The sequence below is a fragment of the Mesoplodon mirus genome (genome assembly GCF_964341445.2).
Source record: "Mesoplodon mirus genome assembly, chromosome: 10".
Classification (NCBI taxonomy): domain Eukaryota; kingdom Metazoa; phylum Chordata; class Mammalia; order Artiodactyla; family Ziphiidae; genus Mesoplodon; species Mesoplodon mirus.
This window is the reverse complement of record NC_138986.1, coordinates 27,210,542-27,233,669: the sequence shown is the minus strand read 5'-3', so window position 1 is coordinate 27,233,669 and position 23,128 is coordinate 27,210,542. Positions and strand designations below refer to the sequence as shown.

Below are 23,128 nucleotides of genomic sequence, written 5' to 3'. Positions count from 1 at the left end.
CCATGCGCATCAATACTTCAAACTTTAATCTGTATCACCTTCAAAAAGGGAAACCTTATATCTTCCTAAACACAGAAGACTATTTGTCTGCTAAATATTCCTTAGATATTCCTTTGAATTTGTCAACATATTGTAGGACTATTAGTTTCATAACATATATGAAGACCAAGCAGTTTTAAGGCACAACTATTCTATAGATTACCTTTGTATCCTCATTCATCTAACTGAGAAAATGCTTAAGAATAAGAATTTCAGACTTGTTTGAGTGGACTATTATAAGGGTGGGTATTACCTGATAATTTGGTAATGTCTAACTAATTTGCAGTATACCTGCTGCATTCACCTCTACTTATATTGAAACATACAGATTTACTATTCATTTATCATTCAACCAACAACTGTTAGACATTGACTATGTGCCAGGCACTATTCTAGGTACTAGGCTATAGAAATTTAAAAATGACACAAGTCCTCTCTTTAATTAAGCTTATATTCCAGTGAAAGCAGACAGACAACAAACAAATAAAATATATACATGCTTAGATACTGACAGTGACGTGGAGAAAAACAGAGGACTAGTTTGGGGGAACTGCAAATTTGAGTAAGATGGCCAAGGAAGGCCTCACTGAAGAGACGGCATTTAAACAATATCGGAGGTTCCTTAAAAAACTACAAATAGAACTACCATATGACCCAGCAATCCCACTCCTGGGCATACACCTTGAGAAAACAATAATTCAAAAAGAGTCATGTACCAAAATGTTCATTGCAGCTCTATTTACAACAGCCAGGAGATGGAAACAACCTAAGTGTCCATCATCGGATGAATGGATAAAGAAGATGTGGCACATATATACAATGGAATATTACTCAGCCATAAAAAGAAACGAAATTGAGCTATTTGTAATGAGGTGGATGGACCTAGAGTCTGTTATACAGAGTGAAGTAAGTCAGAAAGAGAAAGACAAATACTGTATGCTAACACACATATATGGAATTTAAGGAAAAAAAATGTCATGAAGAACCTAGGGGTAAGATAGGAATAAAGACACAGACCTACTAGAGAATGGACTTGAGGTTATGGGGAGGGGGAAGGGTAAGCTGTGACAAAGTGAGAGAGTGGCATGGACATATAAACGCTACCAAACGTAAGGTAGATAGATAGTGGGAAGCAGCCGCATAGCACAGGGAGACCAGCTCGGTGCTCTGTGACCACCTAGAGGGGTGGGATGGGGAGGGTGGGAGGGAGGGAGACGCAAGAGGGAAGAGATGTGGGAACATATGTATATGTATAACTGATTCACTTTGTTATAAAGCAGAAACTAACACACTATTGTAAAGCAATTATACTCCAATAAAGATGTAAAAAAATAAAAAATAAAAAAAAATAAACAATATCGGAAGGAGGAGAGAGAATGAGCTACTTGTATCTCTCAGGACAAACATTCCAGGTGGATTGCATAGCAATATAAGTTCCAGGAGGTTAGAAAATTGATCTCTCACATTAAGAGCCCCAGGGTTCCTGGCTCAATAGTGACCGCACATCAAATATTAGGTGAATGAATATGTGAATTAAAACAGCAGGAAACAGCTGTAAAAAAAGGTAGTGGTGGTAGTTAGTATTACTTTAAACTATCTAAAGTCAAAAATTTATACTATTGCATAAATTCTACATGCTTTGATTCTTGTAGATGTTTTTGAAGAGAAATTAGTAACCAGGATCCATTCCAAGTTCTTACAGACTCTTAATGGACTCCAAGGCTAACAAATGGTCAATGCCACCAAATTTTCTCAAAAAGATATCAGAATCTGCTCCAACACTTATATTTACCTTCTGGTTCTGTGTCAAATGGACAGTGAGTACAGCACCCATGTACATTGCTTGTGCATGAGGAAGCAGAATAGCTCTTCCTCCACGTGAGAGCTGGGTATGTGTCCAGCTCTGAAACTTCGGAAAAGCTACCACCACATCTGAAGCATAGGGACCACTCTCTACTTAACAGAATCACCACTTGTTGAAGAATGTAAACATTGATATAGGTGACCCTGTACATATTAAAAATATGCTTAAATAGTTGATATGGCAGAAAGAAAAAAGGGTCTATTAACTATCCCATTTTTTAAGATTCAGTTCCTCCCTTGAGCTAAATTATCACAATGCACTTTTAAAATAAAATAAATGACAGTCCCTAAAATAACTTAACATCAGCAACTATGGCAGGCTCACACAACAAAAAGTACAACCATTGTGTTAATTTTCACCTAAATGTGATAATACAGAGTGAAGTGTTTAGAACATTGCTTGGCCCATAGTTAGTGCTCAATAAACATTATTATTATTAATGAATAATATTAATATTATTAATACATAATTAAAGGCTTGGGTAAAATCAGGAAAATCAGCAAATATTTATTATGTGTCTGTTTTATATTTAGTGCTGAATATTGGGATAAAAAGAATTAGAAAACCATGGCCATATGCTTTAAAAGCTTAAAATATATACAACCAGAAAGTTCTATAAAGTCCAAATAGAAAAAGTTCAGTAGCATATAAAGTAGCACTAGACTATGAGCTAAAATATGATAGTTATGCAAGATATAGAGTAAGAAAATGAGAGTTTCCAAAAGGGGAAAGATCATAAAAACCAGGAAGGCGTCAAAAAGAAGGACTGGAACTAACCGTGACCGAGCTGGAGGAATGAGGTACATCTATGAGATAGTTTTGGGTAACTAAAATCTAAATTTACTAAGGTCTGAACTAGGATGAGAGCAGAGGCAGCAAATTTAAAGGCATGGATCTGAGACCTATGTTGAAGACAGAGGCCTGCTGGTCTTGTGACTAAATGGATTCAGGGATAGTGAGTGTGGCAAATTCCACCTACAAACCAGGCTAGAGGTAGCTGAAGCCCCAGCTAGAGGACTAGGCTGAGTCCAGACTGACCACTGGTACCTACAGGCGGCTCAACAGGTCCGAGAGGAGACTAGGCAGTGCACAGCCCTGGACCACCACGTTTCATTCTGTAAAAGATGCGGTAGTTAAGGCTGGTAGAAAGATGCCAGTGCCTCCAGCAGCAGGAGAAGGCATCAAAAATAGCGGAAAGATAATTGGGAGGGGCAGGGGGATGTTGGTGCAATTGACCGAGACACAGAAATTCCTCAGAGGAGTGTTCTGGAGTGAAGGTTGATGGGCAATGTAGTTGTATAGAGTGGGGGTCCCCGACCTGTGGGCCACGGACCGGTAGAGGTCTGAGGTCTGTTATGAAGCGGGCTGAACAGCAGGAGGTGGGGGGTGGGCAAGCGAGCAAAGCTTCACTTGCCGCTCCCCATCGCTCACATTACCGCCTATACCAACCAACCACCACGCCCCCATGGAAAAATTGTCTTCTATGAAACTGGTCCCTGGTGCCAAAAAGGTTGGGGACCGCTGGTATAGAGGCTGAGTTTCAGATGACAGGAAAGCATCTACTGCCTTATGAGTGAGTTAGAAATGTGAAACCCATATTATCAAAAAAGGAGGGTTGAAACCATGACACAACCCTCCTTTTTTGTACAATTACAAATACAATTCTCCCACTTACCCCAGGAAGAGAACCAAAATTAAAGCTTAGAAGAGAGATGGTAAAAAAGATGCAGAAGTCAAGAGAGAGAAGTTTGAAGGAATGGCCTGAATAGAATCAGATGAAATAGAGTGGTTGAGGAGATTTCTTCATGGGAAAACTTTTTAAGGCAGAAAAATAAAGCTTTCAGAGTGCATATGCTCAACCAAACAAACAGAACAGTCCCGTACTTGAAGAATTATGCCTGATTTTATGTGATAAATTGAAGGATAATGTGGAAAGAGCAGGCCACATGACATAATCCTACCATAAAGCATTAAAGCATGACTCAGAAATTTATCCTACAGAAAGTTATTAATAGATCCTCCCTGTTTGCAAAACAATACAAACATGACATGCAACCCAAAACAAAGACTTTTATTCTCCTTCTTTTTAACTTGCTTTTTAAAAATGTGGATTACAAAAAAAAAAATCTTTAATGATTTCAATGTTAATTTCAACCTATATCCAACAGTGAATAATCAATCTCACTGGCCAATGACTTTAAACTTTGCTTTGTTGGGATTTCTGGAATGTATTTTTTTTTTTTCTAACTTGCAAAGCTTTAAAGTTTGAAAGTTTGATTATAGTTGATATTATCGACTGCTTTCGTGTTTTCAAAAAGTACACCCCAAAGACCTGCTATTAAGTGACAGCCCTTCCCCACCCCTCCCACCTTTTTTTTTTTTTCTTTTAAACTATTCTACTCCCATCATAGCTTCTGCAAAGCACAGTTGATATTTATGGTAGTTTATCAGCTGCACTTTTTCTTTTAGAACTAAATTTTTTAAAGAAATTACCCTTATGTATTCTAAGACACAGCTTAAATTAGATGCTAGATTTTAGATGACTCTTTTACAAATGTACATGTGCATGTATGTTTGTGTATTTATGAAGATGAGTTTCTACTCTGACAGCTTAAGTGTAAAAGAATAGGCCAAGGGCTTCCCTGGTGGAGCAGTGGTTGAGAGTCCGCCTGCCGATGCAGGGGACACGGGTTCGTGCCCCAGTCCGGGAGGATCCCACATGCTGCGGAGCGGCTGGACCCGTGAGTCATGGCTGCTGAGCCTGCGTGACGGGAGCCTGTGCTCCGCAACGGGAGAGGCCGCAGCAGTGAGAGGCCCGCCCACCGCAAAAAAAAAAAAAAAAAAAAAAAAAGAATAGGCCAAAATTTAAAAGAAATTTTAAAAGAAAATGCAAATAATGCAGAAAAAAATAAAAATGAGTAAAATAAAATAGAAATATGATAGATAAAAATGTATTTCATTAAAATTATGACTGTCAACAACAACAAAAGAGATAAGATCAAAATTAAGGAAAACTGGGAATTCCCTGGCGGTCCAGCGGTTAAGACTCCTCTCACTGCCGAGGGCCCAGGTTCAATCCCTGGTCAGGGGAACTAAGATCCCACAAACTGAGTGGTGGGGTCAAAAAAAAAAAAAAAAAGAAGGAAAACTCTGGTATTACATATGGTAGGGGTAAGAAGAAAGAAAAACCATGTCTATGATATGCTAGCTCAGCAACAAAGTAAAGCTGTGACCACAGGATAATACAATAATCCGAACGTTACTTTGACCCATATAAGAATCTGATAAGGGCTTCCCTGGTGGTGCAGTGGTTGAGAGTCTGCCTGCCGATGCAGGGGACACGGGTTCGTGCCCCAGTCCGGGAAGATTCCACATGCTGCAGAGCGGCTGGGCCCGTGAGCCATGGCCACTGAGCCTGCGCGTCTGGAGCCTGTGCTCCACAAGGGGAGAGGCCACAACAGTGAGAGGCCCGCGTACCGCAAAAAAAAAAAAAAAAAGAATCTGAATCTGATAAGCAGGTTGGGTCTGTTACCAGATGCCCTTTTGCCACTTGTCTTGCGTCAGTGCTCTATAGTCCCCACCTCTTCTAGCTCCTTGGATGACTCCTCTTCATCCTCTAGTTGGACGTTCAGGTGGCCCCTGACATCCTCAGGCTGGGTTAGGTCCTTCTGTGGGGTTCTCGATGCCCCATGTGCATACCCCTTCAATACCACCCTCTATTAGAATTGCTGTGTGTTTATCTGTTCCCGCCTCCCCACCACTAGACTGTAGCTAGCCCTGGAGGGCTGGGCCTCAACCTTTATTCATCTTCTTAACACAATACCTAGCAAATAGAGTTTTTAACTATATAAACTAATAAGCCATGTTCTACATCATTGATATGAATTAAAATGGGGCCACATAATAAGAAGAAACCCAGACACACAACAGATAAAGTTAGGCAACTTGTAGGGAGAATCTGCAGGCTCAGAGCTATATAACTTTATAGCATAAGAAGGGAAATGATTTTTGTGTGACTAGCATATTTATACTTTCTACAAAAAAAAACTAACGCCTGGATTTGAAAGACAAAGAAACCCAAATGGAAAGGTATGAGTTAAGGTGTAGAAGCTAATTCATGATGGGATTTAAATTATAAAGGAGTAGTCTCCTGACCCTATGGAGCTACTTTTACTCAGGTAGATATGAATCCGCATTGCAGTGCTAAGGAGACATTTAACAGTGGGAAACCTAACCCAACAGGGATGGGGTGGAGAGGGGAGAGGACACAAGTGCTTATCTTTGCTTGGATGGATCCAAAACCACAGTGTAAATAATTATGCTCACCTGGAATCTCTTCTTGCTTTAGTAGCTCTGCCTTTCCCTCTCAGTTCTCATCCACTTGTCTAACTGACCTTTACTGGGGAGCAGTGGGCACAGTTCACAGAAGAAAGATCTCCAGACTGCACAGAACTCCAAGCAAAGAGGGACCCCCCTCAGGGCCACAGGCACCCCTGTTCTCCAAGAACCTACCAGCCCGAGGGAGACCTGACAGAGGCAGGGAACTTCAAGCCTGGGTGCAAACTCTAAACACAGAAACACGCAGCTTGTTTACTTTCAGCAAGTCATTGAAATTTGTGTTGAAAAAACCTTGGCAGCAAAAGAAATGACCTCACATGACCGTGATGGCAAGGGAGAGAAAGAGGCCTGTGTTCAAAGAATGTAAACAATGTCAACAGACTTTTGAAAACCAGCTTTCAGTGAATTTCACAAATCTGGATTCTTGAATACAAATAATCAGAGATGGGATATGGGGCTGGGTTTTCCAACTGAAACATTAACTTTTACAAAATGCAGTAGAACTTTAGAAAAGTTATAGGTCATCCACTGGAAAGACTGTGGCAACCTAACTCAGCTCTGGTTTTAAAATATCCAGACGCTCCAGAAACAATGAGACACACTGACCAGGCATTTCATCTTTCCAAGGCACATAAAGAGAGTATCCTGTTTTAGCAACTTTGCATAAATGGACATTAAAGGAGGAGCTGGCACCAATATCCTCGCTCAGTGTTCTGGAAGACAAGGACTGCTGAGTGCTCGGATCTTGGCTTCCTGGTAAGCTAGTCCTGTGACCCAGCTCTCTAGGTGATTATGTGGCAAATGCTGCAGTTGCTAACCTTTTGCAAGGGCCTTGGATAACAAAAGAAAACTCAGACCCCTCAGCACAGGTCTTGTGTTTTTCCTGGCAGCACATTGGTAGCATCAGTCTATAAATTCAACAGCAGCATTATTTTAACAGGGAAAGCAGTGAGTGCCATAGCAGTACACAGTCTCATAACTGTTCACATAAAAAGAACCACATGCTGGCTCTCCTGTTGTTTTTTTGTTTTTTTGCGGTACGCGGGCCTCTCACTGTTGTGGCCTCTCCCGTCGCGGAGCACAGGCTCCGGATGCGCAGGCTTAGCGGCCATGGCTCACGGGCCCAGCCGCTCCGCGGCACGTGGGATCTTCCCAGACCGGGTCATGAACCCATGTCCCCTGCATCGGCAGGCGGACTCTTAACCACTGTGCCACCAGGGAAGCCCTCTCCTGGTATTTTTTAAGTTGTAAAATGTAAGCTGAGCCATCACGCCTCTGATATATACATGCCCTCCGGTGCCACATTAAACTGTCATTACGATACAAGAAATGAAAATGTCCCTAATCCTGGGCCGGACTTCATTGTTGCTTAAAATTTAGTTCTATGGGTTTTGTTTGTTTGTTTGTTTGTTTTGCGGTATGTGGGCCTCTCACTGTTGTGGCCTCTCCCGTTGCGGAGCACAGGCTCCAGATGCGCAGGCTCAGCGGTCATGGCTCATGGGCCCAGCCACTCTGCGGCATGTGGGATCCTCACGGACCGGGGCACGAACCCGTGTCCCCTGCATCGGCAGGCGGACTCCCAACCACTGCGCCACCAGGGAAGCCCTAGTTCTATGTTTATATCAACATACTAAATTGTGTTTCCCAATTCATCTGCAAAACTCATAAAGGAATGCTAGAAAGCATGCTTATTAAAATGATGTCTGTTTGTCCATCATCCTCTAGGGGAAGAGAGTAACATTTCAACAACGGTGTCCTTGAAAGCTCAAGAGAGGGCTGGGGATACCTAGCTGCTTCTCCCGCTCCTCACGCCGCTCCCTCGCCAGCCGCTGCCGGTCGTCAACACGCAGCACTGGTGGAGGGTCTGAAAAGGAGGAAAAAAAAAACATGAGAAGAGGGGCAGATTTTAAGAAACGATATGCACTGATAAATATCTTTTTGTCCAGTAAATCTGATGAATGAAATACTACTACATCTTACGTATAGTAACATGACAACCATTAGTACACGTAACTATACTTTCAGTGACACACTTTATTATAATTTTCCTGAGAATTTCCAAGTATTATCTTCTTTTTAAAAATATTACATAAGAGGTTAGATTCTAAGAGTTTTCTCATCACAAGGAAAAAAACCATTTCTTTTTCTTTTTTTTTTGTATAAGATGATGGATGTTAACTAAACACACTGGGTTAAACATTTCACAATATAAGTCAAGTCATTATGCTGTACACCTTAAACTTACAGTTTAATTGATGCTGTATGTCAATTATATCTCAATAAAACTCAAAAGAAGACACATAGCTCCCCCAAGATTTGTGTAAAACATAACTGTGCCTTTGGCTTATTTTTATCAAACAATATATATGAGGTTTTGTGTTCCTAAGCTACTGAACCTCTGTTGTTTTTATGCTTTAAAAAGCCTGTTCCTTAACAACACATAGACTCCTAAGTGAATTTATTATACTAAATAGATGTTCACCAGATAGATGTGAACAGCCCAGCTCTGGAGTCAGACAGGCATGAGATCACTTCCGGTTCTGTCACTCACTTGCTGTGAGATTTGGCCGAATTACTCACCCAGCTCTCTAAGCCTTAAGCTATGATATGGGGTTCATGGGTTTTTCACTTATTGCCTATGAGGATAAAATAGAACCTATCTATCTCACATCATCGAAAGGATTAAATAAAATAATGCTTGTAACAGCGTTAGCACCGTGTCCAGCACTTGATAAATCTCAATAAATTCATTCATTTACTGAACACACTGAATATCTACTGTGCACCAGACAGTGTTGTATGTGCTGAAAAGAGAGCTATTAACAAAAAAGACAGAAATCTTTGCCCAAATGGGGTTTGTTTAGGGGAAATTTATAGAATAAATAAGTAAAATATAGAAAGTGAAAAAAGGGGCAATATATAAAATGTTAGACTGCGATAAATGCTAAGGAGATAGCAAAGCAGCCAAGGGGATTGTGAAATGGCGGGAAGGGGAGGTCTGACATCTTGGATAGGTGCCAAGGGAAGTCTAATTGTGATGGTAGCTTTTATGTGTAAAAACCTGATGGAAGTAAGGGAGCTACCCGTGCAGATATTCCAAGAGAGGAAAAGCAAGTGCAAAGGCCCTGAGGTTATGAGCACCTAAGGTGTTCAAGAAACGACATGAAGATCTGAGCCACTGGAGCAGAGTGAGATCAGTAAGTGATGGGGCCAGAGACCTGGGGGCCTGGTGAGGACTCTGGATTATGCTCTGAGTGAGATGCCACCGAGGGGTTTCCAGCAGAGGGCCACATGAATACACTCACTCTGCCTGTTACTAAATAAAATGAAAAGCATAGTAATAATAATAATGATGATGATGATGATAATTACACTTAAAATCAGCTTTATTTTCCCTGCTACTTAATTAACATCACAATTTTAAGATCTCTTATTAAAAATAGAAACCTACTGGAATAATACTTTAGAGACAACTGGCAGAGCTTCATCAACAGACTTAAAGGACCTGCATCCCAAATGTGTCTTAAACGTCACAGAATTTGTACATTTAAGGGAAATAAGAACTGTCTAAAAGCACATTAGGAGCTATATAAACCTGGCAGTGTGCATCATGGGCAGGACCAGGTGATGATATTTTATGTTTTTCCTTTGCTTTAAGGTATGCTTTTTAAAAAATTCGTAATATGAACCCCTCACTAGCTCATACTCATTATGATAATTACTCCCCAGATTTTCTAATCATTTATGAGGTCTCAAATATTTTTTATGTAGAAAAATGTGGCCTCTGGTCCCAAAAGGTTTTCCTCTGACACTAGAAGAGGGGCACGTGGACTCCCCTCAGGCACTTTGTTAAGGACCACAGACAGGGGAGTTCTGCTGTCATTTGTTTTTGGAAATGACAGCCAGAGCAAAATGGTATTTTGAAGAAAAAATGATCTGAGAACAAAAGCCAAAATGAAGTTAGAAGAAAGACTTCCAACAATTACTTATTGCTTAAAAAAAGTCCTTAAATAATGAGGTTTCACTCCCTCATGAAAACTTTGATTTTATTATGAAACTTGAAAATCAACTTTATTTATAAAAGCCACATAAGCACATTATAGAAAGTCTGTAAAACAGAGTCTATAAAGTCAAATTTCGTTCATGGAATACGGAGTATGTGACATTTCTAGCTTACTTTCAAGTACTTGCCAAATTTCACACAAAATTTTGAAAAGAAGGTTTTAATAACAACGTATGGGACACACACACTCATCCTCACCTACCTTCTTCCATCCAAACCAACCCTGAGAACTCTAAGTCAATAACTGATGTTCCTGCAGTCATGAGGCAATACTCAGTTATGCAATGGAATGCTTGCTTGCCTTTTAGATGCATAGTTGGAAAAGAGCAATGCAAGAGGGGGCATAGTTTACCTCTGATTTCTATGCTATCATTTCATATGAAAATTACACTCTTCACAAACTGTATCCTGTCTGGTAACAACTGTATACAACAACAGGCTGTATACAGTTCTATGCAGATATATCAATAAAAACTATAAATAAGGGCAATCCTTAAAAGTTGGATAATTCCCACTGGCCACCTTTATCACTTCAGTACTGATCTCAATCAGTATTTATTTAGAATTAGATTTGAGGAAGTTAAGAACAAATGCAACACATTTCTAAGGTATAAGATGCATACTGACTATGATATGCTAGACAATTTTGGTTGGTTTGGGGACCTGGCAATAGAAAATACTGTAGAGTGAAAAAGGTATTCAGTTTGAATTCTGTTTCCGTCCTTCTGGTCACATTAAGAAAAAGCCAGTTTGATACTAGAATGTTAATGAACACCCTGTGACAGATGAAAGATGGCTGTGAATGCAGGTAGGGGAGAGCAGAGCCTGGTCAGTTTTGTTCATTGTTATATTCCCCATGCCTAGGACTATACCTGACAGGAAGGAAGGCATTCGATAAGTACTTATTAAGTGAATGAATGAGGGGACTTCCCTGGTGGTCCAGTGGTTAAGACTCTGCGCTTCCAATGCAGGGGGCGTGGGTTCAATCCCTGGTCAGGGAACTAAGAACCCCACATGCCAAGGGCGTGGCCAAAAAAAAAAAAAAAGAGAGAGAGAATGAATAAACAAATGAGTCAACAGCTTTAGCTAACTTTCAGAGCCGGTACACTTCCATTAACCTTCACTACTGGGGCAAACTCATACCAATCTTGTAGCTGACAACAGACTTTTAAAAATGTAAATACTAGCGATTACAATTTTAAGATTTAATAACTAAAAACTAAGAAAAATGATCTTTAAAGGTAGGATTTCAGAAAGAAAAAATACAATTGAATAATTCCAAGTAAATAGTGAATTTTCTGTAATTTTTGTCTCTCTCTCATTTCTACCCTCATATCACTTTTCTCTGGAACAAAATGAAGGTATAGAAAATGGTTTGACATCACGAATGTTTCACATTGTTTCCCAACAGATCTAACATTGTTAGAATAGAACTGAGTTACTTATTCTCAGATGGAGAAGTTTTAAGATAAATAGGATTTCGGTGGCGGTAAACTTGCAGCTACACCCTGCATCCAACCTCCTACCTGGGATGATTGCAAAGTAGAGGGATTACACGTGTGGGATGCTTAGCAACTGCCGTAAGGTGGTTATTATGACTATTATTGCTGGTCCCTCTTGCTCTGGCCTGCCCATGCCCCAGTGGCTCGTTTAGAATTGTAGACCACAGTCCAAAAGTCCCCTCTCCTTTTTTTTTTTTTCGCGGTACGCGAGCCTCTCACTGTTGTGGCCTCTCCCGTTGCGGAGCACAGGCTCCGGATGCGCAGGCCCACCGGCCATGGCTCACGGGCCCAGCCGCTCCGCGGCATATGGGATCCTCCCAGACCGGGGCACGAACCCGTATCCCCTGCATTGGCAGGCGGACTCTCAACCACTGCGCCACCAGGGAGGCCCTGAATCTCCATTTTAAAGAGAGAAAATCAAGGCATGAGAGGTTCTCTGACTTACATTCTTACGAGTCAGTCTGAGTGTGTGTTTTGGTGGCAGGACTGAAACCAAGCTCTCCTAAATTCTAGCATGACTAAGCCCTTTGGGTTAACCTTCCTTTTTCCACAGAAAAGGCAATGCATAGTACCTGGTTTATTTCCTGTGTGGTTGCTATTTTGTCCTGAAATAGCAGAAGAAGGCCGGTTGGAGGCCGCGGTTTTCTTATCTTGCACTTTGTTGCTATCAGGCGCTATACAAATGAGACAAAAGAGGAAAGACATATTTAGTTTCTTAAAATTTATTCAGAAACATTCACATATTCAACATTTACTGTTAACCCTTGTATCAAGTGCTAGGCTAGATTCAGGAAATAGAAAGATTAAGCAGCCAACAACCCCTGCCCTCAAGGAGCACACTGTTCAGTGGGAAGAACACATTCAAAAATCAATAGTCTAGGGGCTACCCTGGTGGCGCAGTGGTTGAGAGTCCGCCTGCCAATGCAGGGGACACGGGTTCGTGCCCCGGTCCGGGAGGATCCCACATGCTGCAGAGCGGCTAGGCCCGTGAGCCATGGCCGCTGAGCCTGCGCGTCCGGAGCCTGTGCTCCACAACAGGAGAGGCCACAACAGTGAGAGGTCCGTGTACCGCCAAAAAAAAAAAAAAAAAAAAAAATCAATAGCCTCCGCTCAACTGACCAATCCTAGAGCGGTGGTGTGTTCAGGGTCCATGGAGTTGTTCAACCCGGTTGTCCCAGTTTATACATAAAGCAACCGGGAAGAAATAAGACAGGGATCTAGAGCCTCTGATCTTTGTTCTTAAAAAGTCATGCATTAGGAACCCCAAAATTCCAAGAACATAACCAAGCAGGTCACCAAAAGGGAAACAGGGAAATAATTTACTAGGATTTTGGAAAAGCCTCTAGCAAATGTTCAATAACAAAGATTATTCAAGAGACGAAGGGAAATGTGCTCTAGGAAGGGACCGAAGGGCAGAAGTATCAGGCAATTCTCTGGTTACATAAAGTACAGGGTCTTCTTCACACATGTGACTTTAATATATTTTTAAAAGATATTTAAAGTATCTTTGCTACTTCTCACAAATCATGTCAAAAACCAAGCCCTTGTTATTCCCTGCCTCCTACCCTCTGCCTTAAATTCTGTTCCACCCAGTCTTCCCCATCCATTCAGGCAACTCCGTTCCTCTAGTAGAGTAGGCCCAGAGCCTTGGAATCATCCTTGATTTCTCTCTTCCAATCACTCCCCAAATTTGATCCATTAGTAAGTTCTTTCAGCTCTACCTTAAAAAACATCACCTCTACCACTACCTTTCTGATCTCCTCTTCCCTGTGTGACTGCAATATCCTCTTAACCAGTCTCCCTGACCCCACCACTGATCCTCTTCAGTCTATTCTCATCTCAGCAGCCAGAGTGATCCCATTAGATCCTAAGTCATGTCACTCCTCGGTTCCAAGGTCTAACAGCCGCCATCCCACTCAGAGCAAAACCCAAGGTCTGTCCATGGCCTACAAGGTACTATATGGTTTGGCCTTTACCTTGCACCACTTTCCCTCTTAATTACTCTGATAATACTGACTCAGATCATATCATACTCAGATCATACTGACTGACTTAGTCCCTCTCAGAGCCTTTGCATGTACCTGAAATGTTCTTCTCCCAGATGTCAACACGGGTCTCCCCTTCACTTCCACTGGGTCTCTGCTCAAATGTGACATTACAGTCCCCTTGACCTAAAATAGCATCCCTATCACTCCTCACCGCCCACTCCTTCTTACTCTGCTTTGTCTGTAGCCCTTATCCCTGACATGTTACATATTTATTATCTCCTCCATTAGGCTGAGGGAAATGGATAATAACTAGAAAACAGGACTCACTGGTTCAAGGTTTTGGAATCTGAAAGGGTGTGACAGTAGTTACGCTTCAGGAAGACTAAATTTAAAAATGGCACCTAAGATGTACTAAAAAAAAAGTTACTCAATTTACCTTTTACCTCTGAATGAAGAATATACCAAATTATGGCTGTCTGTCAATTATATACAGTATTAACTAGCATAGGAAACCATAGACTAAACAGTAGAAAGCATCTTATGTAGTATGTTTAACACTGTTTAATTGCCCAGTTTCAAATAATTTGTTGGCTTTAAATACAGGTTCAAACATAAACACTGATTGCTATAACACAAACTCTCATCCCACTTGCCAAAAACAAGGTGCCAGTCATCACCACGTGGCAGGTAAAGTCCATACTAGTTAGTATTGGCCTATACTCTCACGATTTTAGAGGTAGCCCCTAAAGACCAAATATTGACTTAACTGGAACTCTGGTGCTCAATATGGATAGAACAACATTCTTCCATATTCTGCAAGGTAATCTTAAAACTGCTCATAAAGACGATGCACAGAATGGAAGGCACACAGATTTGCAATTTCTTTATTATTTTCTTTTTATTATATAGCCACCTCCAGCACATAGTAAATAAAGCCTTAACTAGTAAGCTGTTCAAGGGATCTTCTACTTATTATTTTTACTTAAGTGAAAGATAATTAGGACCACTTGTTCAGCATATACTTCAAATGTATTCGTTTCTTTCTTGCCTTGGCATATTTGACATAATTTATCTGTCTCTGGTGACTGAATATCTGCAGTTGCCCTCAGGTCCTGACAACAGACATCAATCCTAGCTAAATATTATGTTACAGTAGACCATGAAGGAGATTAAACACATGTTCAGTGCAAGTGACGTTTCCAAATAATCCTCGATTAATCCCTGATAAAAAGCTTATGTATTTATTTATTTTTTGGTTGTAATTTGCTTTGTCTTGAAACTCAACTGTAAGATATAAATTTCAATTAAACTGGAGGTCTGGTTACTTGAATTCCAATTTATCTACATCTGACTTTTAACAGATCCACTCTAGTTGGACATCTATCTGCCCACTTTATTATCATTTGGATCTCAGGAATTCATTTCTATCACAAAAGACCTCCTGAGTCCTATGCATAACAAGACAAATTTAAAATTGATCTTAAAGCGTGTTATGTTCATATAAAACTGACAGGTAAATTTAGTAAAATAAAGGTAATTTTAAAAGTTGTCAGGCTATTTAGCCCAAGATTATATACTGTTAATTTTTTTTTTTTTTTTTTTTTTTTTTTTGCAGTACGCGGGCCTTTCACTGTTGTGGCCTCTCCCGCTGCGGAGCATAGGCTTTGGACACGCAGGCTCAGAGGCCATGGCTCATGGGCCCAGCCGCTCCACAGCATGTGGGATCTTCCCAGACTGGGGCACGAACCCGTGTCCCCTGCATTGGCAGGCGGACTCTTAACCACTGCGCCACCAGGGAAGCCCTATACTGTTAATTTTTAACCACTAGGTTGAACATTTGTCTAAAGTTTTCAGGCTATGTTTCTGCTTTTCTATCGGTCTTTCCTTTCCACCACTGTAATGGTCCTTATTTCTCCAAAAACCATTTTGGTTAACACTCTATCATGGTAAGAGGGAAGATAAACTCAAACAGACCTGGGTTCAGCTGTGAGCCCTGCTACTAACTAGCTCAGTGACCTTCAAAGTTTCTTGACTTCTCTGAGTAGGTAATACGGGGGTGAAACTGCCTAACTCACAGGGTCATTGGGAGGATTAGTTGAAAAGATGTTAAGAATACAGCTTGGCATGTAGGAGGTGTGTAGCAAATATTCAGCCCTCCTTCTCTCAGCGTTTACGCCCTTCCTCAAGGTCCTGGGCCTCCCACACTCGGAGGTGTAGCTGTGTGTTTGAGTTTGTGGGGAAGGTGTGCTTTGGAGTCCGTTGACCTGGCTCTGCCCCTTAGAAGCTGTGAACCCACCACACATCACTTAACCTTTCAGTCTTCATTTCCCCATCTGCAGTGCAGGAAAACACTTTCCGAATTGTGAAAATTAAATGAGACTGCCGGGCCCACTGCAAGGCTCAGTACATGGTGGAAGGTATTTTAGGCTCTCTCCCTATTCCTACACCAATGTGGGAGACCGGGTTTCTAGTTCCTCTGGGCTTTGCTCGCTCATCGCTAACAGGGAAAGCAAACCTGTGTCAACCTGGGGACAGTGGTCCTGGGGAGCAGAGTCTGGCTCTGCTGCTGCTTTCAGAGGTTTTCAGCTCAGGTACAATCGCACCTCCTGGGGGCCTCAGGTTGCGGGACTTATTGGTACAGTTTCCAGGGTACAACCTGGCTTGGGAAGAGGTAATCATCCGTCTTTCTGGGGCTTAGAGAGATGACAGTTTTCTGAGATTTAATACCTTTCAAGTTACCGTCACATTAAGTAAGTGTGAGCCTTAAAACAAACAAACAAACAAAAAAACCCTCAATCATAATAATAGGAAAATAAAATCTTCTGAGGTGGTTTTTTTTTTTTTTTTTTAAACCAAGTGCAGGGAATTTCACTGTTTGAGAACACAGTGAAAAGGGGAATTTATTCGTTTTAAGATTTAAACATTTAAAAATCTGGAAATCCTAGGTAACTAGCAGGTAGGATCACATACACTATTTTTAAATTTACCATTAAAATAATACCATTTCTAAAATGATGCAAGTGACTTTCCAGTATTATTTGAATCTCTTTTCTTTCAGTTTTCAAAAAAGAAAACTGAGCCATATACTATGATGCTCAATAAGTCTTTGCTAGCCTTATAAAATTTTTATTGATCTTCCTGCTAGCTTGAAAGCTTTATTCCATTAGTGTCACATGTAAGTGTGTTAAAGACAAGAGGAAGGATGGAGAGAAGCACGCTTGTGGTCTGGGACTCTGTCTCTAAATCACTCTGCAACAAAACATGCAGGCAGCAGACACTGGGAGCTTTTTCATCCAATAAAAATTCTGCAGCTCCCGGAAATGCTACCAATGTGTCTCTGTAATCCATATCCTCTACCATTCATTGCATTTGTTGCACTGTCTTCCCATAAAGGTCATGGGGTTCCCACTGCTTTGTTTCTATTTTTGGCTGGATGGTCCGGTTGAAGAGTCTTCTCTCGATCAAGATAACTGGTCCAACAGATGCTTCATTTAGTAAAAATGCTTACTCTTGTAAGACATTTATGACTGCGACCTTAAGGACAATGCTGAGTTTAAACTCACTGAATGACAGGTGGTCTTGACCTCCACAAAAATTATGTACTTCTGTCGCCATTTTAAAGGGGGGCATGTGGGCTGGGAAACAGCAAAACTTCAGCCCTCAATTCCCAGCTCGGTATGATGGGTTGTACTCTGTGGAATCCAGGCCCCCAGGCTACACACATAACTTTGGGGGAGTAAACCAGAAGACAGGACGAGAGGCGGAACTGCACACAACTGTCATTTCTGTAGTTAAAAATGGTTGAACTTTGCAACTTCGTCTGTCTCAATCTCACAGTTTCAATCTATCTGTGCAGAAAAAAGTCAACATTGCAGGCCTGCAAGTGCTGTCTTGCTTTATGTCTTCTCGCTACGATAAATCTTAGCCACAAGTATGACTGTATGCTGAGTCCTGAGCCTTTCTTAGTGAATCACAGAACCTGAATCATGAATAGCTTATTTGACAATCTGGCCGCAGAATACTGCTCTGGCAATTGAAGAATGTTACTGGTTTAAAATCACAACATATAAAGATCACAGAGTAACTCTCAGGTAATTCACAGTGTTTCACCTAAAATGTTCTGCTTTATGAGATCTTTTTGCTTATTTGCTTGACAGTTAAAATTTATTCTAATATAGCTGCCAGGAGGATTGTAACATTTAAGTCATAGCTATTAAATGTTTTATCCAATGTTATTTATGAAAGTTGCATTAGGATAAGAAGGACATGATGCAATCTCGTAACTTCTAATGACTTTTCTGATTAACCCACATGATGGAGAGCTTTTCAGTTTAAATTCCTCATAATTGTATGTGAAGTTGTATAGGAATGATCAAAGCCCATGGGAGTCAGCATGAGACAAACCTAGGTTTAATTTCCCACTTCACTTCAGTTTTCTTCACATTTATTCGGTCAACACCCTACTCCATGGAACACCTTGTGCTCAGTACTGGGAAAATAATATTAAGTGAACAATGCATCTTTTCTATTGCTTTTTCCTTTTCCAGACCCCTGGGAGCTTTTGATTCCCCCAATAATTTCTCTTCCTTCAGAAACGTTCTCCCCTATCATGGCCTGAAGCACAATCTTGACCTCAGTCACTTGCAAATCTGCATTTATAAACAGTCTTCCACCTCTAGGGAATATATGCTCATGTATCTCTGCTATCACTTGAAACTATGTCAAAATCTGAACAAACTGTCCTCACAAAATCAGTCAACTCAGTCTGCTTGTTACTATCAATGGAACCACAATATTCCCAGGCTCAGAAATGTTATGTGGTGTTAAAACATTTACAGACACTCCCATGGGCCAGCCACTGTGCTATGGTCTAAGAATATGAAGATTGTAGGACACAGCATCCACCTGCAAGATGCTCATTATCCTTTGGAGGAGACAATATGAAAATACATGCAGTTACAAAAACAGACCAATTCAGTTTTCAAAAATCAATACACTATAGAGGACTAGTAACCAAATAAATGATAATAGTATTACAGGGATTCAGAAGTGGGAGGAGGTGCTACAGGGGGTAGTAGTGATGGGAAACTTCACTGGATAAAGATTTTGAAGAATGAAGCGAATCTGTATAAGTGGTGGGGAAGCAGAGAACACGCCTGGCTGGGACTTGGCATATGCAAAACTACTGAGGCAAAAAAAAACGAGAGCGCATCAGGGGACTGACCAGTCAGAACAGTGGGTTTAAGTAAGGCAGGCAATTGAAAATAAGACAAACAGGCCGAGGTCAATGCGTCCTCCAATTCCATGAGTTTGGACTTTATGATGAAGGCAATGGAAAGTCACTGAAGCATGCCACACGGCACTTCCGGCTGTGAACGACTCTAGCTTCAGTGGACTCGGGATAAATGAACGGTGAGGCCCAACAAGCCCGCTGGAAATGTATTTTAAAAGGTTATCATCTTAATAAAAGGAAATCAGACTAAAACCAGTTATCTTAAGAACTCCACTTTCTGGATAATTTAATAATTATTCAGATTTTTCTACTTACCCTGAACTCTTAATCATAAGAAGTGATTATATAACCATTAAGGGGAAAAAGTGACACGAGTGACTGTGGTGAAACCTCTGTCTGGAGCTGAAGCATCAGGGAGCAGGGGAGGAGCCGAGTCAGTGTGGCCAGCCTAGCAGGAGCTGGGGCAGCACCACACAGGGACCCTGCGCAGACACTCCGGGTCTCCTCTGCTTCAGATCCTGCAGGAAATGGGGCCCCAGCTGTGAACTCCAGGGAGCAAGAGAGTAGGTAGGAAGAGGAAACACGGAATGGAGGAAGTGTGCCTGGCTGGGAAAGAGGTGGGGTGTTTTTAAAGGTCATTTTGCAGGCGGGTCAAGGAAATAAAATATGGGTAGGTGCTGATGAATCTCTTTAATCTTTCATAGACTGCTCAGGATGGGAAAGCAGCCACTTCACTATGCAAACTTACAGGTACTGTGCCATGCAACGTCTGTAACTAGAGATACTGAAAAACAGTGCCGAGTCTGATTTGCCCCCCTGCACCAGGATAAACCACTTCATGGTACGGTACAACACCTGGCCACATTTAGCCTGGCAGCAATAAGAACCATGAACTATTTATTCAGCACTGTATTGCTCATTTCTTTCTTTTTTTTTTTTTTTCGGTACACGGGCCTCTCACTGCTGTGGCCTCCTCCGTTGCAGAGCACAGGCTCCGGACGCGCAGGCTCAGCGGCCATGGCTCATGGGCCCAGCCGCTCTGCAGCATGTGGGATCTTCCCGGACCAGGGCACGAACCCGTGTCCCCTGCATTGGCAGGCGGACTCCCAACCACTGCGCCACCAGGGAAGCCCTATTGTTCATTTCTTGTTGCAAAAAGAAATGCAATTAAATGAGAACATTTGGTAATAATGTGTATCCGAGTCATACACTGCATCTTCCTTATTCATTCTGTTGACAGAAACAATTCAATTAAGACCTTTTTCTTTGCATTTCACACACTCCAGATAGAACAAAAAGTAATGACTTGGCGGCTACACTAGACTACATTAGAGGCTTGTAAGACCCTGTGGAGGTTTTAAAATCTGGAGGGTGCTCATCCAGCAACAACGAAGAGTGACTGAAAGTCACTTTCTGATAACTTCATTTCTTCATAATGAAAAAAAAAATTATGACAGTGATGGAAAACGATATTCAGCCAAAAAGCAAAGAAATTTGTCCAATACGGAGATAATACAAACCCAATGCAAAGACATTGATTTTACAAATATAATCCAATACTGTGCCTAGTTATGTGATGTATGGGAACAGAATTCACCAGAAACATCACTCATCTTCAAAACAATAAGGCATGAAGAATGAAACAGACACATGTAGCTGTTTATTAACAGTTCATCACCTATCAACTTCGTCTTTGATACTTCGCCAGGTGCAGAACTCTGATAAGTTCTACCAGAGCAGAGGAACCTGAGGGCAGGGATGGTGCCTTCATCTTTATAATCCGTGTACCTTTAGAGTTTAGGCCACTATCTGGCATACAGGTGACACTGAATAAATGCCTGAAGACGGAAACGAGAGAGGAAGAGAGGGTAGATGATGTACCCCAAACAAATTGTGGCAAAAGCCCAGGAAGAAAAAGTATTAATGACAAGATAAGTAAAAAGAAAAAGTACACATTCGCCCCCTTTTTTTTTTCTGTGACAAACTGTTTAATGTTCCATAATGTGCAGCTTCTAAGTGAAAAAGGCCCGTTAAAAATCTACGAGCTGTACATTCTGGTAATGGGGCAGCTGGCCCCCTCCCCGGCCATCCCTCCGAGAGAGGCGGGGCAGGGCAGGGTACAGGCGCCGTGAGAACGTGGTCCTAGGTGTGCTCACCAGCAACACACGCGGGTCAGTGCCCAAGGGTCACGGGGGTGGGGGCGTGATATTTACACAGGGGAGAACCACGGACACACGTGTGACCGGAAGACACGAGGGGCACAGGTGACAGCGGACCCGGGAAGCCACAATGCCCCCGTGGAGTTATACACAAGAGATGTGAGCTGGACGGGTGGGCACCACGCATGACGGGCTCAGGGCTCCTGTGAGCAGAAGAGGCTGTGGAGCCGGGAGACCTCGTGTGCCAGGGGGAGGGGCAAACGCAAGCCGGCCCCATGGGAACTTGGGTGTGCAAACCAGTGCACAGGGGTGAGAACGCAGATGCTCCAAGGTGGGCGACGAGGGAGAGGACACAGACGTGTGCATGAGACCCACGAGATGGGTCCGTGGAGACATGGGGCCACGGGAATCACCCGTTTTTTGATGGCTGTTGAGACTGCAGCGAAAAGATGACCAGAAGAATTGTCAGCTCACAGTCACATCACTCCATGTCAGAAAACAAAAGCTAGTTAGTGTCATCTTTGGGTGGTTTTGACATTATGTCAGGCAAGACTCAAAATCAAATGACTGTTTTGGCAGCCACGTGATAGAAAGGTTTGCCCTGTATCACTTGTAGTGAGTATCTGGGGAATTCGAGGGTCAGTCTCCAAATACAGAACACTGCCTATACTGCATGGGATAAAGCAGGAGACCAGTACAGCCTCTGGCTGGAAACATCAGACAGGCTACAAAACAGGCATTTCATCTTTGAGGGGTTGGTAAACCAAAATTTTTTTTTCCAAAGCAACTTAATTTGTTTTGATAATCTGTTTGTTAAAAAGCCAAAAAAATGTCCACCTTAGCTGAAATGAAGAAAAGCATTTCAGAAAAGCACACGTTCCATATATTTTGTGGAAACAACTGGGAGTTAATTCTTAAGGTCTTTTGTTTACCATCAAAAGCAGCTTCTTGATTCGTGTTACAAAGTCCTTCTGATACATTTAGCTGACAGGAGTAAACACTACACACTTTACATTCAACCCAAAAGGCTTTTATTTAAAAGCAAACAAAAAGTAAACAAAAGCCTTCCTCCAGCCAGATGGCAACACTATAAAGAGAATAGAAAATGCTGTATTTTCCTCCTGTATTAATATAAACCAGATTAAAAGGCAAGCCCTTTCATCCCCATGGGTGACGTACTTCCCTGGCGATTTATCACCAGTCACAAGGCAAGCTGCTACACAAATGATCTCTGCCCCATAATATGAATAATGTTTATGATTAAGCAAAGTCCAGGTCAAAGTAGAGAAAAGGGGTGAAAACCCTAACCATATTGTTTTCCAGTCTCAGTGAGAAATGGTAAATTACAGGTTGTAGGTCATTGTCTAAATTTCAACAGCTGGGTAGGGAGTTGATCAATTAGACCCAATTAGATTCAATTTAATTGAATTCAATTAAATTCAATGTGTAATTAAAAGCAACTGTTTAAATAACTTGGGAAAAAATAATTAGAACTCAACTTTATTATACTCGCCTTAATTAAAGTAACCAACTGAAAGAAGTTTTTACTTTTAACAGGACTACAACTTACTTGAAAGAAAACTAAAATGACTAATGCTAGTGTTTTACAACATGATTTTTGGCCACAGAACAAAAGATTTTGTACTTAAATGCAAAATATAATTATCAAGGTAGTAAATGTACAGTTCTTAGAAAGCATCCCGAATAAGCAGTGGACTTAGTTTTAAATATCAGTTTTGCAAAGAAACGTGAAAGTAATTTTAATCCTTTGAGTATTAGTTGACTGAATGAGTTTAATCTGTTCTTCACATATACACATGGTGCAGAATATGAATCATTACTCCCTCCTCCTCTGCAGAAAACGGTAAAATACTTAACTTTAAATTTTCTTATGTTAACGCTGAAAAACTCAGTAGGAATGAATGGTAAATAATGAAAGATT

At 41.4% G+C, this 23,128-nt stretch overlaps 1 protein-coding gene across 3 annotated transcripts in view; it reads right to left on the bottom strand.

The window, feature by feature from the left end:
* MAP7 (microtubule associated protein 7) overlaps positions 1–23,128 on the bottom strand; it is a 163,704-nt gene that overhangs the window by 45,707 nt on the left and 94,869 nt on the right. For all 3 annotated transcript variants that reach the window (XM_082634395.1, XM_082634393.1, XM_082634394.1), the window contains exons 2-3: positions 12,379–12,480; positions 8,028–8,105 (exon numbers count right to left, since the gene is read on the bottom strand). In XM_082634395.1, coding sequence (XP_082490521.1) covers positions 8,028–8,105; positions 12,379–12,480 — 180 coding nt within the window. The remainder of the gene's footprint in view (positions 1–8,027; positions 8,106–12,378; positions 12,481–23,128) is intronic.